General features: G+C 35.7%; 1 protein-coding gene across 3 annotated transcripts in view; it reads left to right on the top strand.

Annotated features, from left to right (window-relative positions):
* LOC149839560 (uncharacterized) overlaps positions 1–13,103 on the top strand; it is a 37,411-nt gene extending 24,308 nt beyond the window's left edge. The window contains exons 3-7 of one of the 3 annotated variants that reach the window (XR_016431333.1): positions 8,093–8,236; positions 8,326–9,012; positions 9,094–9,358; positions 9,589–9,644; positions 12,616–12,779. Coding sequence is in view for 2 of the 3 variants with exons in the window: in XM_090002630.1 (XP_089858756.1) it covers positions 8,093–8,236; positions 8,326–9,012; positions 9,094–9,342 (1,080 nt within the window). In the remaining variant the exon portion in view is untranslated. The other 2 variants (XM_090002630.1, XM_090002629.1) reach the window with 2 other exon arrangements.
* Positions 13,104–17,137: the final 4,034 nt, after the last annotated feature.

Here is a 17,137-nt window from a genome sequence, read left to right as displayed (position 1 = left end):
GCGCAAGATTCAAAAGAAAGAAATTGCAGAGGTTTTGAAGAAAATGAAATCAAGAAGAGCAGTTGGCCCAGATGGTATACCTATCGAGACTTGGAAATGCTTGGGAGAGAAAGATTTAGAATGATTGACAAATCTTTTTAACAAGATTTGGCGGACAAATAAGATGCCTAATGAGTGGAGGAAGAATACTTTGGTGCCTCTATATAAGAATAAGGGTGATATACAAGATTGCATAAACTATCATGGTATAAAACTCATGAGTCATACTATGAAACTTTGGGAGAGGGTGATTGAGTCTAGATTGAGGAAGGTTGTCATGATATCAGAGAATCAATTTGGTTTTATGCCTGGAAGATCAACTATAGAAGTTATACATCTTCTTAGACAACTTATTGAGAGAAATAGGGAGAGGAACAAAGATTTGCATATGGTTTTTATTGATTTGGAGAAGGCATACGATAGAGTACCTAGGGACGTTCTCTGTTGGACAATGATGAAGAAAGGTGTTTCTCTCAAGTACATTAGTATAATTAAGGATATGTATGTTAAAATGTGTCTCCTAAAAATCATTATTGTAAATATAAATATATATATTTATATACATAGAGATACATTTACATATAATATATTATATGTACATATATCTCTCTATATATAAATATATATATTTATATATTTTTACCCGAAAAGGGTATTCTTGTAATTTCACTGTTTTGCGCATATTCCATTTGGAATATGTTGTAATTTTTCTTTTTTATTTTCTTGTAATTCTTTTTACTTTTTCTTTTTTCTTTTTTCTTTTTTATTCTTTATTAAAGTGCATTGGGGGTCCCCCAATAGAGTCATTGGGGGCCCCCAACGACTCCTTTGGGAGCCCCCCCTTTTGCACCTTTTGGCATTTGTATAAATAGGGGTGTTCCCCCTTGTAATCCCCAAGCTTGAGAGTCTCAAGCATTTTTTTCTTTCTATAAAATACATGCCATAGTGCATGTTTATTATTTTTACGCTTTTGCGTACTTTGTTCAAGTGTTGTGAGAGTGCCTTCGTGCACATCTTTTCTAAAGTATTTGTGCTTGTATGTGTATTGTCTTGTCATAGACAATTTTACATGGTATCAAAGCAAGGTTGATTATTGAAGATCGTGGGATTCTCTTTTTTTCAAGTGCCTCAAAAAACGTGCCTTCCGATCTTTGAAGTTTGAAGTGGTGGATCTTTCTTCTCAAATATTTTAGAAGAATCTTGTGCAAAGTTGGTGTTGGAAATATTGTGTTGGTACGCCTTTCTCCCTCCCTCTTTATTCTCTAATGGGCGAAAAAGAGTCTTATTTTGCTCTTGGGTTCAAATTAAATGGGTCCAACTATCATGTTTGGGCCGGAAATATGGAGGCTCATATAAAAGGGAAGGGCCTATGGGGATATGTACTTGGCACAATTCCGGAACCGGAACCGGAACCCAAGATTACCGTGGTAAATGGAAGCGAAATCAAGATTCTTGAGGGAGAAGAAAGAACCAAAGCCCTTGAAGAATACTCCAAGAAGCACGATGAATGGGAAATGAAGAATTTTAAGATTCTGTCATGGTTTTTCTCATCCGTGGAAACCAAGATTGATGCCAACATTATTAAGTTCAAAAAGGCATCAGAAGCTTGGCATTATGTTGAAAAAATGTACACATCAAGGGATCTATCTCATAAGTATTATCTTCAAAAGAAGGCTATCTCCCTTACTCAAGGTGAAATGACGATTAGGGAATACTTTGTCGATCTTTCCTCTATTTGGGATGAGCTTGCCATGCTTGAACCAAAATGGAGTGGAGAGGCAATTGAGCTCCGTCACAAGCAACTTGAAGAAGATCGGTTCTTCAACTTTTTGAATGGGCTAAGGCTCGAATTTGAGCAAATAAGGTCATCTCTTCTTTCCTCTTTTTCTCCCCCTTCTCTTGAAGATGTTCTCACCAAATTAAGTGGTGAAGAGACTCGTATGAATTTATGTAAACAAGGACCAAATGTTCTTGCGGTCCCTTGTAATATTGAAGAAAATAGTGAGGTCAATGCCGTATCAAGAGCCGGAAACAATGTAAGAACCTATCGTCCCCCTCACTTTAAATATCAAAATCAAGATGAAAATGGTGGTCAAAGAGGAAAAAGGGACTATAGCAAAACTATTTGTCATTTTTGTAAAGAATCGGGGCATATCAAACCCGTATGTCCCAAATGGAAGAAGCTCCTAGCCATGGCTACCACTGGTGTACCCAAAAGGAGGAGGCATCTTCGAGTGGGACCCTCTCTATAAATCAAATAGTGGAAGCTCTTCAACCTCTTCTCAAGGGATCTACCTCCGGTGCGGCTGTATCCACTTCTTCCTCTCCAGGTAAAATCTCTTGGCTTTTGGACTCCGGTGCATCCTTTCATATGTCTCCAAACATTTTCTCACTTTTCGATTACTCAAAAAATGGTTCCCCATCTTATGTCTCCACTGCGGATGGAACCTCTCTTGAAATTAAAGGAATAGGTGATTTTGAAACTCAAAAGTTTTTTATTCCAAAAATCAGATTTATACCTAAGCTAAACTTAAATCTCCTCTCTGTTTCTCAACTCACGGACCATGACTGCGATATTAAATTCTCTTGTGATAAATGTTTAATACAGGATCACCAGTCCGGGAAATTGATTGGGGAAGACTTTAGATGAGGAGATTTATACTATATGGAATCTCTTCAAGTTCCAAAAGTTTTGTGTAATGTTGCCCGACATAAAGATATAAATGTGTGGCATAAAAGACTTGGTCATCCTAATATCACCAAGTTATCATATTTACATTTTGCAAAAGACCTATGTAAAAGCTTTTTTTCTTGTAATGACTGTATTCTCGGAAAAATGCGAAGTTTACCTTTTGAGCAAAGAACTATGTTCTCTTCTAAAACTTTCGAAATTGTTCATTCAGATGTTTGGGGACCTGCACCTGTTGTTTCAAAAGGAGGTTTTTCTTATTACGTAATATTTGTGGATGATTTTTTCAGATATTCGTGGATATATTTTCTTAAGTTTAAACATAAAGTGTTTTCGTGTTTTAAAAATTTTCATTCAATGATTAAAAATCAATTCAACAATAACATAAAGATTTTTAGAAGTGACTCTGGGGGAGAATATCTCTCCAATCAATTTAAGGTATATTTTGAGGATCATGGTATTGTTCACCAAAGGTCTTGTCCTAAAACGCCTTAACAGAATGAGTTGGCTGAAAGAAAACATAGGCACATTATTGAGACCACTAGGACCCTTCTTATATCTCAAAATATTCCTAAAAACTTTTGGGCTGAAGCAACTCTTGCTTCTGTCTATTTGATAAATCGCTTACCATCTAGGATATTAGGAAAAATATCTCCCTTTGAGGTATTACATAAGCGTGAACTTGATTATAATAGGTTAAGAGTCTTTGGATGTAAGTGTTTCATACTTACGGATAAGAATGACAAGCTCTCTCCCAAGGCTATTCCTTGTGCCTTTCTTGGTTATTCCGAAACTCAAAAAGGTTTTCGTTGTTATGACCTTCGAGATGATAAGCTATATGTCTCTAGAAATGTAACTTTTTTAGAAAATGAGAGTGGTTTTGAAAAAAATGTTTCTCAACAAGAAAATTTTGATTACTCTTTCTTATTCGACTTATTGTCTAGTAATGATGATATATCTAGTGATGATGATGTATCATTAAACCATGATGAGGAAAACGATGGAGATATTGGTGAACATAACTCACTCAATGAACAAGAAAGTAGAGTTCCAAGTGAGCCAATAACCTACTCTCGTAGAAACCAAGACACCTTTAGAAGTGCTATTGATCAATATAGTGAGCTTACTCCTATTCTTGACCATAGAAGATCTGAATGGAATAGAAGACCTCCAACTCGTTTTGTCTCTTTTGATTCTTTTTCACCCCGATATAGGGCTTGCCTTAGTGCCATTCACTCTTATTTTGAACCAAGAAATTTTGAAGAAGCTAAAAAATGTATAGAATGGCAAGAAGCCATGCAAAGTGAACTTAATGCCCTTAAAAGGGCAGAAACTTGGGATTTCCAAACTTTACCTATAGAAAAGAAAACTATAGGTTGTCGATGGGTCTTTAAAGTAAAAACTAAATGCGACGGTTCTCTAGAAAGGTATAAAGCTCGTTTAGTTGCAAAAGGGTATGGGCAAGAGTATGAAATTAATTACGAAGAAACCTTTGCCCCTGTAGCCCGAATGGTTACAGTTAGGTGTCTTATTACTATTGCATCCATTAAAAATTAGAACATTTTTCAAATGGATGTTAAAAATGCCTTCTTAAATGGTGATCTTAATGAAGAAGTGTATATGGATGCCCCACCAGGCATGATAATTCCTAAAGATAAAGTTCTTCGTCTTCGAAAGGCCCTCTATGGTTTAAAGCAGGCCCCCAAAGCCTGGTATGATAGAGATGAACTGTCATTATGTCAGAGAAGAATACTTGAAGAAGGTCATTGATCTACCATATGTGACATCTGAGTATCAACTTGCCGACTTCTTCACAAAAGCTCTATGTTTGCCCAGATTTCATTTCCTTCTTGACAAACTTGCGGTTATCACACCGTAAGTTTGAGGGGGGGTGTTAAAATGTGTCTCCTAAAAATCATTATTGTAAATATAAATATATATATTTATATACATAGAGATACATTTACATATAATATATTATATGTACATATATCTCTATATATATAAATATATATATTTATATATTTTTACCCGAAAAGGGTATTCTTGTAATTTCACTGTTTTGCGCATATTCCATTTGGAATATGTTGTAATTTTTCTTTTTTATTTTCTTGTAATTCTTTTTACTTTTTTCTTTTTTCTTTTTTGTTCTTTATTAAAGTGCATTGGGCCCCCAATAGAGTCGTTGGGGGCCCCCAACGGTCACAAATGTGACCGCTGGGGGCTCCCAACGACTCCTTTGGGAGCCCCCCCTTTTGCACCTTTTGGCATTTGTATAAATAGGGGTGTTCCCCCTTGTAATCCCCAAGCTTGAGAGTCTCAAGCATTTTTTTTCTTTCTATAAAATACATGCCATAGTGCATGTTTATTATTTTTACGCTTTTGCGTACTTTGTTCAAGTGTTCTGAGAGTGCCTTCGTGCACATCTTTTCTAAAGTATTTGTGCTCGTATGCGTATTGTCTTGTCATAGACAATTTTACAATGTATGAAGGAGTAGTAACCAATGTCCGCACTTGTGGAGGGGTGACAACCAATTTTCCTATAACGGTTGGGTTATATCAAGGATCTGCTTTAAGCCCTTTCCTATTTGCTATAGTGATGGATGAGCTTACGAGATCAATTCAAGAAAATATGCCGTGGTGTATGTTGTTTGATGATGATATTGTTTTGATTGATGAGTCTAGAGCTGGGGTTAATGCTAAGTTAGAATTATGGAGACAGACATTGGAAGCAAGAGGTTTTAAGTTGAGTAAGAGTAAGACAAAATATAAGGAATGTCGGTTTAGTAAGCAACGAAGTAGTGATGGGAGTGTAGTGAAGCTTGGTAAGCAAGAAATACCGGTGAATGATTGTTTCAAATATTTGGGATCTATCATTCAAAAGTATGGAGAAATTGATAGCTATGTAAATCATAGGATAAAGGTTGGGTGAATGAAATGGAAAAGTGCAACTGGAGTGTTGTGCGATCGTAGAATGCCATTGTGGTTGAAGGGACAGTTTTATAAGACGACTATTAGGCCCGCTTTACTACATGGTATGGAATGTTGGGCTGCCAAGAGGCATCATATTCAAAAAATGAGTGTAGCTGAGATGCGTATGCTTAGATGGATGTATGAAAATACAATAAAAGATAAGATTCAGAACGAGGAGATACGTAAGAAAGTAGGCGTTGCACCCATTGAAAATAAGATGAAAGAGAATCGTTTACGGTGGTTTGGACATATTCGGCGAAGGCCTAATGATGCTCCAGTTAGAAGGATGGAGAAATGGGAAAATATATTAGTTAAAAGAGGTCGGGGTAGGCCTAGGAAGACTTGGAGGGAAATGATAGGAAAGGATATGAATGCTTTGAACCTCACCGAGGACATCGCATTGGATAGAAATGATTGGAGGAGAAGGATTCATGTGGAAGACCCAAAATGATTTTCTTTGTTGGTTCATATCGCCGACCCCAATTGTTTTGGGATGAAGGCGTAGTTGTTGTTGTCGTTGTTGTATCCTATTATGATTTTTCATTTGTATATCCTTTTATGGGATTTGTTTGAAATAGACATTCTTTTGAGAGATTCGTATGTCTTTTGGAAAACCATCATTTCATTTAAGATAATTTTTATGTATAATTGTGCATATTTTCTTAATAAATCATGTCCTTTAAATAATCAAATCTTCTTATAATCAATGTTATGGGTTCTTGAAAAATAAGTTGATTATGATTTAATCTCATCTTCGAGAGATGCTCCTTTTGTCTTTCGTAATATCTAATGATTAAAAAAGTTATTACTATTTTGTTTAAACCATGTTATTCTTACTTTACAATATATTGTTGTTAAAATTTTTTTGCAACTCTTTGGCTAAAATATTTTTCTTGTGTACTTGGAGTCTTCTTTTGGTTTATTTTTTCTATACAAGATTGTTAAGATGTGGTGCCTTCAATACATCATGGAGACAACCAGTGAAGGTGCTTGGGGATGATCACCATTAAAGGCAGTTAAAGGCTGATATTTTCAAAATTCTCTCATGTGCTATAAAGATGATGACCTCCATTGAAGACTCTTGAAGACTTGAAATCCTTCATTTGTATCTTCAAACTTTCTGTCCTCCCCACGTAAAGTTTGAGGGGGAGTGTTAAAATATATGTACTCACATATATATACTTATAAAATGTATATATGTGAAATACCCGATAGGGATATTTTTGTCATTTTACATAATTGTTTTTTAGAAACAACTATTTTATTTAAATAGTTTCTTTTAGTTCTTTATTTTTTTATTTTTTCTTTTTTATATTGCATATGGATTCACGCAAAAGGGCCCCCACATAGTGTCGTTGGGGCCCCAACGGTCACAAATGTGACCGTTGGGGGCTCCCAACGTCTCTATGGGAAGCCCCCAATGGCTCTCCTTTTCAGCCCTCATTTCTTGTATAAATAGGGGTCTCTACCCCATGTATTCCCAAGGCTTTTCAAGCCCTCATTCAATAAAGTTCATGTGTTGCCTCTCTGGAGGCTTCTTGTGTTGTCCCTTAGGAGACTATTTCTATATTCTCCATTGTGGGTTTGTGCTTGTCCATTCATTGGACCATGTGAATGCATTAAGCATTCTTGTTATACCTTTCCACACACTTTCTTACACAAACTACTACAGTCAATGGAGGCTGATGGTTTATATTTGTGGATTTGCATCCATTCCATTTGTTTGTGTAAGTTTACTTAAACTTTAACAAGCTATTGCTATATATATGAGGGTGTTAGGGGAAGTGCAGTGTCTATATGTTAAACATGTTACACTATGACTACATGTTAAGCAAATTATATATATAGCAAATTGGATATGGAGCTTATCTTACAATATAATATGTTGCAGCTCTAAGTTCCTACTCTTAATTTCTCTTCTTCAGCTACTTGTCTTACTATACAATTGTAAAATTGATGGCGTGTTTACAATGCCTGTATTCTTGGATTTTATCAGCTTCCCAATCACAATTCTTTCTCAAGTTTAGTGAAACATGAGAAAGTGCAAGCTGTGATTGTGATTCTCACTTGAGAATGCTCCTTCCTTGAATCCTGTAAAAGTTGGTCATAAGACTGACCTTGTTACCAACAATCACAGCTTTTGAATTCTCAGCTGTGATTTCTCATCCACTTGGGAGCAAAGCAAACATTCCCTGAACTTCACCTGATTTCAAGTCTTTGTCAAGCCATGAATAACTTTTTAATTAATTATAGCCATTAGCTCATGGTTTATCTTCAATCTGGGTTGCAATAGTTCTTTTAGCAGTATCTCAGTATCTATTCCTCTCAAGCAGGTGAAGGAAATTGCATCTGAAAATGGTACAACTAAGGAGGTTTCCCTTCTATTTTCAGGTTAGGCTTGGGAAGATAATGCAGCATGGGAAAGTTGAGACAAAAAGGCTAGGTGAGCATGATGGCCGTGTACACAAGCTTGCTATAGAACCGGGAAGCCCTTACATATTTTACAGCTGTGGAGAAGATGGTGTAGTACAACGTGTAAGTTTCAAGCTGCTGTGTGTTGATTTTGGTCCTTGTTTATGGATATTTTTACTTATTTTTCAGTTTTGAAAACCATTTTTTGGCAGTTTGACCTGCGATGTCCTCCTGCTACCAAGCTTTTTACTTGCTCTTCATTAACAGAGAAGAGGCTATCTGATAGGAGTACACGGTTAAATGCAATTGTTATAGACCCACATAATCCAAATTATTTTGCAGTAGGTGGCTTTGATGAATATGCCCGTGTTTATGATATACGGAATTATCAGTGTGATGCATCAAGCAATAGAGATCAGCGCTTAGACACATTCTCCCCAAATCACCTGATTGGTATTGATAATGTCCACATCACAGGTCTGGCATATTCTAACATAAGTGAGTTGCTTGTCTCCTACAATGACGAGCTTATGTACCTATTCCAGAAGGACATAGGAATGGGGCCAAACCCAATGCCCATCTCAGCTGAGAAGTTGCAGAAATTGGATCAGCCACAGGTTTACACAGGTCATCGAAATTCACAAACTGTTAAAGGTGTGAGCTTCTTTGGCCCTAATGATGAGTATGTTGTCAGTGGTTCAGATTGTGGTCATATATTCATCTGGAAGAAGAAAGGAGGTGAACTACTTCGTGTAATGCTTGGTGACAAACATATTGTAAACTGCCTTGAACCTCATCCTTACGTGACTGTTCTTGCTACCAGTGGAATAGAAAAAAATGTGAAGGTCTGGGCTCCAATTGCTGGAAGTGTGATTCCATTGCCTGATAATGTGAAAGAGGTATTCTAACCTGCTTTTGCATACAGTACAATCTATAGCTATTCTTTCTTTGCAGTATTTTCCATAATCTGGTTTCTGCAGATTATGGAATCAAACAGACAAGGCAGAGAAGAGCACTCACGCATAACACTTGCTCCTGATGTGATTATGCGTGTCTTAAGGCTTCAGAGAAGGCAGACATTTGCATATATAGAAAGGAGATATTCAAGAGAGGAGTTTAATTTTGAGGAAGACGATGAAGGCGAGGCTTACATTTTAGGAATTCCTAATAGTGACACATCATCTGATGAAGGTTTTTCTACAAATCCTAGAGAGTGCAACATTACCTAGAGTTATGAAGAAACAGGTATTTTTGCAATTGCACTTTAGTTCTTTTCCAGCTCTTATTAAAATAACACAAGCCGGTTTGATGCTTGACATATTAGTCTTCAAAGATGATAAGTATAGCTTCATCATATTGAATCTCTCTGTTGTTAAATGTAAATATTGTTTTGCCACTTCTATGCACGATCAGTTCAAGCAAAACCCATCAAATGTTTAATTCTAAACAACTCCTAATGCCTTATTTCCTGTCAGGTTGAAAGAGCTTGTGGAATTAGTCATGGAGGGAAATCTTCTTAAAAACAATCTAGGTTGGTGCTTTTGCAATATAATGTCTGATTGGTTTCTTGCACATATGTTAACAAGAATACAAGCTGAGGCTGTGTTTTCTCTATTTCTTTGAGTCCGTTTTGTTCATGGAACGCATGGGCGCAACATATATGTATAGCAGTTAACCAGTGGTTCTGGACTTTAAGGATGGTTAGTTAGATGGATGAGTTTTTAAGTATACTTGTCACTTAGAGAGAGTTGTCTAGTAGCATGTGAATTGGTTATTGTATGTTATTGTGTATAATATTCTTTTCCAATTCATGAACTCCCCACTCAAACCAACCTAGGCTGAGTTCTTGAAGCACACAGCATACAAACCAAGCGGTTAGGCCATGAGTCCACTGAGCACCTAAAACAAGCGGCTGTGGAAGTTCTGGAATTAAGCTGGCTTAGTAGGCATCAAATGGAGCGCCATCACCGAGAACCTGTACCTCAGACCAGAGTTACCGGAAGCTTCTTAGATAGTTGGGAAGCTCGATTCCTGGAAACTCACTTCATAAGCGCGATATTCCTCACTTCCGAAACTTGATGAGAACCTTGATTCCCCCACACTTCTCCTATGCTTTTCACACACTTTCATCTGTTCTTATATGTTCTCTTACTCAACTTTTCATGTTTGTTGCCTCTCCCAAGAGGGTTACCTATTCACCTTTATAATAGGTTAATGCTAGGTCATTTAAGCTCCCCAAAAAGTATAAAAAGCAGCCCTATTTATGCTGAAAAAAAGTAAATGGCCAAAATGATATAAATGCTATATTTTGGCCATTATTTATACACTAAAGATTGCCTAAAAGATATAGGAAAGCAGAAAAGAACTCCATGGTTCATATTACCATAAAAGAAGATGAAAAAGATCAAAGGATAATTTTCATAAAACATTAACTGAAGGTGATTTTTTTTATTCAACTTTTTATTTATGTTTATTTTGATAAAATATTTCTTTGTTTGATCTATTCATTTTTGTTGTCCACAAACTAGAAACTTGTTGGATTAGGTCATGCACTTTGACTCCACCAAGTTTTGAGATGTGTAGATGCACATTGAAGCGCACGTGACCACTCCAATATGGATATGATTTTCTTTTTAAAAAAAGGGTTGTTTTGGAGGTTTTTGTGCATGTTTAAAAATAATTAAATATTCTCCAACTTCTGAATGCGGATACTGGTATATTGATGAAAGTCTCGTAGAAAGATATGTTGTTGCTTCCATCATTTTGCTTCCTATCCTTTTTTACTGTTTTAGAAAAACAGATAATCAGTAAATTAATTAAGTGCAAACAGATGCAAAATTAATTAATTAGTTGCACATTTTTTTTTATATTTTTTAAACTTCAGCCTGCAAAAATATTGAGGCTCATGCCTCTCTACACCTCATTCACATTTTTGAAAACAGCCTCATTACGCTTCACACCTTTAAAAACCATGATCAATTAGATGACAAGGTGAATACCCTTTTCTCAAGAAGCCATACCATAACTTGTGGTTTAAGGATTTTCTGCTGCTAGCTTCATGGATTTGATTCAAATCTTTGTTACCTTGATCACTGGAGTTTCTTCTGTTCCTAACAATGCATGTCACTGGAAATGAGAATTCCTATAGTCTCTCATAATCGGTCATTTTTTCTTGCACTGTGTATACCTCCCATTGTATCTCAATTACAGCACACTCATAGTTTGTAGAACGAGTGTCATGGGGTATGTGATCCATCTATAAGATGCTCTCTCCAATAATATAAATCAATGAAAATGAAACAATCCCATCTGCTTTTAAAAATTTATCGTTTCTGCTCAATGTGTATCCAATGTCTTGCTACATATTAATTCAGTTTTAGAATAAACACCATCTCCAGACATGTGGTCCATTTACGGTATACTCCATCCGTTCTGGAAAATGTATGGCCCTGCATCATACTAATGGGCATTCAACATTATACTAAACCATGTTCATGGATTGTTACATGGATGCCAAGCCCTGCCTATATATCTAGAGAAATTGTCCAGTTAAACCATGTACATGTATTAGTACATGGTTGCCAAGTTATGCCTATATCTCTAGAAAAATGTCCATTTCTTTTGGACAGTTGGATGTTTGCCTAATTGCTTTTGATGGTTAGCCTGTTGACTAATATAAGGTACTATTATAGAATTTCAAAATCTGTTAGGATAAGAGGTTGGTAAACTTGTTACGCTACAAGCTGTTTGATGTTCTTCCATACATATCTACTGTTATAGAATTTCAAAATCTGTTAGGACAAGAGGTTGGTCTCTCTCTCTCTCTCTCTCTCTATATATATATATATATATATATATATATATATATATATATATGCATGCCTGTGTGTGCAATGTGTATATTGTGGTACTGAACCAATGCCACCATAACTTATTGAAGTAGACTCTTGATTAATTACATGAATCTAATCTCCAAAAGCGAAAACTAACCTTTGAATCATATTTATTACCTTATTTCATTTAGCATGCTCTATTTACTATTTTCATGTGTATTAAATGAGAGAAAGAGAGGGACCACGATACTGTCTCGTGGTACACCCTCTTTTTTTGTATGGATCTAGCCACCAAATGTTGGATCTAACCACACAATTTGTTTACCATGATTTTTTACAATGTTAGCAGGCTTAATCATATCCGGTATATCATGGGATTCAATTTTCAAGATAGTGAAAAATCAAAGGCTCTCAGTTGTTAATGATGAGGATGACTTAAAAATGGCATGAATGATGGAATACAACCTGAAAACATGAAAATAGTAAACATATCATGCTAAACATGTTTCCAAGGACAGTTGCTCTAGGAGACTAGGTCTATGTAAATAAAAAATATACCACCATAAATTAATGGTGGCTCGATACCATCATACACACACACACATTTGTAACATGTATTATGGAACTCCATATATCCAATGTCTAACTCAACATGTTTCTCTTTCGCAGGGTTCTAAATTGGAGTAGAATATTCAGCTGTATAAAGCGTGTGTGTGTTTGAAGCGTTAAACTGTGGTATAATTATATTTAGGTTCTGTGGATCTTGTTCCATCCATGAGTTATGCTCTTGATAAGCCACCTGCCATTATAATTTTTAAGGCAATTAATTTACTTGCAACATCCAGATGCGCAGGTGTGGTTGCTAGTCTTAACGTTCAATCAGGACGGTCGGCACATTTGTTTGGCCTGTTGTGTTCACTGTCTTTGTGAAACTGTGCAGTGTTCACTCGAGTGGCAGAGGCACTACTCTTGAGCGTTAGATGCTTTTTATTCAAACCAACTTGATCAGATCCGCAGCATCTCTCTCTCTCTGTGGATTTGAGTAGATGTTGAGGCTGGTCATAATGTTATCGATCATTCTGTGGTGAGGAAAAAATTATGTCTCTTCAGTGTGTAAATTGCAAAATCTAATGTTTATATCTTTTATTTTCTCCGTACATTTGTTAAGTCTCTTAGCACTGAGACATCTCCTAGTGAACAATCAAAGGCAGCGTTACTGATTAAAATACTTGGCGAGCAATGATCACGCTTGGCAGCAATGTCCATCATCTTTCTTTTTTTTTCTTTTTTGGGAATGTCATAAATTGATAAATGCGATGGCCAAACAATATAAAAGGCTGCCCTCGGAGTTTGGACAGACGGCCATCAATTTTTATGTTTCCAAAAAGAAGATAAAACTGCTAATTTGGTGTATTTTGTGAAACTGATTAAAGGCCTTAATTAGGGGTATATTTTTCTTAATAATCTAGGGGTATCTTTTTTTATACTATAACATACCACCGTGGGGATTGCCCGCTTGGCTAGCCAGGTGGTTGCGAGGGTGCTGAAATAAAGGCACTGGATCAAACCTCAAACCTCACTGGTGCATGGGTTTGTCCATAGCTTTCAGAGGTGGGCCACGTAAGCCAGGGTCATGAGGCCCCACCTGGGGTTTTCCTCTCTTCGGCGAGCATTCTTCTTCATAAATGAAAATTTGCAAGTGCTCTCTCTCTCTCTCTCTCTCTCTCTCTCACACACACACACACACACACACACACACACACATAGGTAGACCTACACAATGCCCATGCGTGCGTGCGCACCCATGCGTGTCAGTTGGAATTTTCAATTATAAACTAGGGGATTAGCTTAGAGGTTTAGGAAAAAGGACATCATGAAGCCTTTCTAAAACTTACAATTTTTTCATGGTGATGATTATTAGATTGTTTGTTTTATCAAGAAACTAGAAGATCGTTAGGTAAGTCATCACTAAGAAGAGGATTGTCCTCTTCTTGAGATTTACTTCTCGAGTCCAAGGCAAGTTTCAATATGGAAGAAAAGAATTCTTTAAAGCTAATTTTTACATTTCATTGACCTTGGATTTTAGCTAACCATATTCATGAATTCAATTACTTGGTTCAGTCAAGAAACTATTCAGTTAAAATTCTTACATGTCAAGGTCGGAATTTCGCTTTTCATACTGTAATTATTGAAGATACAGATGGTTATCAGGAGGGATACATCATTAGGCTATACACTACTCGATTAAAAGATGGATAATGCATCTGAAGAAGCATGTACTTAAGTTAAGCATGGAAGGAAAAAAATTGAGATGTCAAGGTTTTCGTGAACAAAAGACTAATAAATTTAACGGAAAATGATGGAAAAAATTATGCATTTTTGAAAATGCCTCACAATTTATCAAATCCACGAACATCGTAGGTTACCAATTTTTTCTTACCGGTTTTACCTCTTGTAGCAGCAAATTTTTGATTTTCGCATGTCATGACGCTAAAATTATACATTCACGGAACTCATCAACAAAATCGCATCAGAGGTTGCGATATTACAAAAAAGTTTGCAAAATTACAAACAATTTGCAAAACTCGTGACGAGTCTCGCACGATCATTAGCTAAAAACATAAATTTTGTGAAAGTTCAATAATTACAAAATTGTTGTGAGTATCGCATAAAGTATTGCGAAATTATGAAAAAATGTGAATATAACGCCCCAACTCGACTAAGGATTTTTTTTTTGAAACACAACAAATGACTTTTTTATCAATTCGAAACTATCTTCAAAATCGAGCATGTCACAGAGTTAGAATCAAACTATAACAATTCAAATATCAAAAAAAGATTTCATTTATGTCATAAATGAAATTTCAAAATTTATATACAAAAAGAAATATAAGGGTACAGTTTAGTCCAACACAATAGTCCCTGTGTCATTCAACATCCGTCCATCTATTTTTGCAGAGCTGAAAAGAGAAAAGAAACAGAGCGAGACACATCATGTCTCAACACAATTTCGTAGACCTTTACTAGGTCTTAACAAGCAAACCATTCACGAATACTCTCGTACATATATCAAACATACAATACATGCATTCCTTTATGTGTATTTAAGCATGCAATCTTATGTAAACATCTATGCGTAAATAAACCTTATAACTTACACATATCTGTATGCTTAAGTACATATATAATTCAAATATATAATCATATGTATATGTATTCGTACATACAATTATGTGCACGTCATTCGAGTGTAAACTTAAGCTTACATACTAATCCATGCAAACAGTTAAGCATTTATCTCATTTAAGCATGCAATCATGCTCACACATATTTCATGCATACAATTATGCATATATCAAATATAACATACCAGCATACTCGTAAACAGTTTAAATGCATACAACTATACAATCAAGTCATGACTTACTTCATGTATGATTAGTTTTCCTTTCTTTTAATTAATTTTCTTTTGCAATTCAAGCAATGCTTGCAAACATAAAACTTAAATTTCGTCCTGGGCACCACGCTAAGCCAACTATGGGTACTCAGTTCTCCTTGGAGGTGTCTATTCACACAATTTGTATTTTTCACATTTTAATCTCTAGAAAAACAAGAGACTAGCACTGAAGTCAGTGACACATCATTGCATCATCTCTCAGATTGAAATATCATAGGTGCACTACTATCGACATACAATTATGGCTTAAACTCCGCCATGTGTATTGGAGAACAAAATCCCCTTAAATCATCGTGGTAGGGGAAGGGTTCACATTTGACCCAACAGGACTCCCATAGACCACGTTCGACAATACCACAATTCTCACGAGGTTGGTATAGATACTGGTTCACACTTGACCAACTTGCTCGACATTAATAGTATGAGCTAATGTCACCCCATCTTTTAGAGTGATGTATAGTATAACTTTCTTAATTTTTGAGAACTTTTTCCAAATTCATATTATTTCATACAGTAAACGTACATGCTAGGCAATATTTTGTCAACAATTGCACGTGAGTCAATACCCATAAATTTTATGCTATCCAATCATACATATTATGCATCACACATGTCAGAATTGCATATTAAATCACGAATAACAAAAAATTAACATATCAAGCAATAACTTAGGTCAACACCCATAAATTCATGCTATTCGATCACGCACCTCGTGCATAAATTGAACTTGCCATACTTACAAGATTTAATGCATATAACACAATTTTAATATACAAAATAAATATTGGGGTCAATACCAAATACGAAATATGTCTTTCGAACATGCATCACCTTTGTAACCCACCATTTGCCATATTCGCACATATCAAATATGCATCACAAAGTTTTATAGTAGAAACTATCATAAGGGGTTGATGTCCGTTACGTAAAAATGTTAAACCATACAAATATGTCATCCACCCATATATATATATATATATATATATATATATATATATAGACACACACACACACACACACACACACACACACCTTAAAGAGATATCTTCTAATGCATGCAAACAACCCTATTAGTTAATTCTTAATACATGCATCCATACATTCTGTCTTATTTCATATATCATATCATAATTTGCGTATAATAATAAACATACATCACATTCATTTGTATACATGCCAGTTGTATACGTATACATTAATTTACATATGCATTTATACGTATGTCTCAATTTTATATGCACAAATCACAATACAATAACATTCATGCGTATATCTCAACTGCACACGTACGAATCACAATCCAACAACATTCATGCATCAAATGTATATGCACGAATCATATCGTATCAATCATCATACGTATGTCTCAACTGCATATGTACGTATCGTATCACAACAATATTCAATATTTGCAAACCATCTCAATCGCATGTGCCTCATGAATATCCTCGTTCACTCGATTTTCTTCGACGACACGAGTCTTATCCATGGTGACACACCAACCAAACTGAGCACTAGGGGGACCACTTGAGTGCAATCATGAGTGTATATTGGCCTACTAAGACATAATTCGTGAAGAAAATGAGTTGTAACAAGAGCTCAACCTTAAAAAACGAGTTCAACAGAGCTATACGCCCCAAACACATGCGCATAAACAAATATTTACATACATATATCGTAATTAAATACATCTCAATATGCATCAACATTCAATGTGTATGCCTCCCTGACATA

This window comes from Nuphar pumila, chromosome 4, assembly GCF_984573655.1.
Source record: "Nuphar pumila chromosome 4, dmNupPumi1.hap1.1, whole genome shotgun sequence".
Lineage (NCBI taxonomy): Eukaryota > Viridiplantae > Streptophyta > Magnoliopsida > Nymphaeales > Nymphaeaceae > Nuphar > Nuphar pumila.
This window is presented reverse-complemented; position numbering and strand designations above follow the sequence as displayed.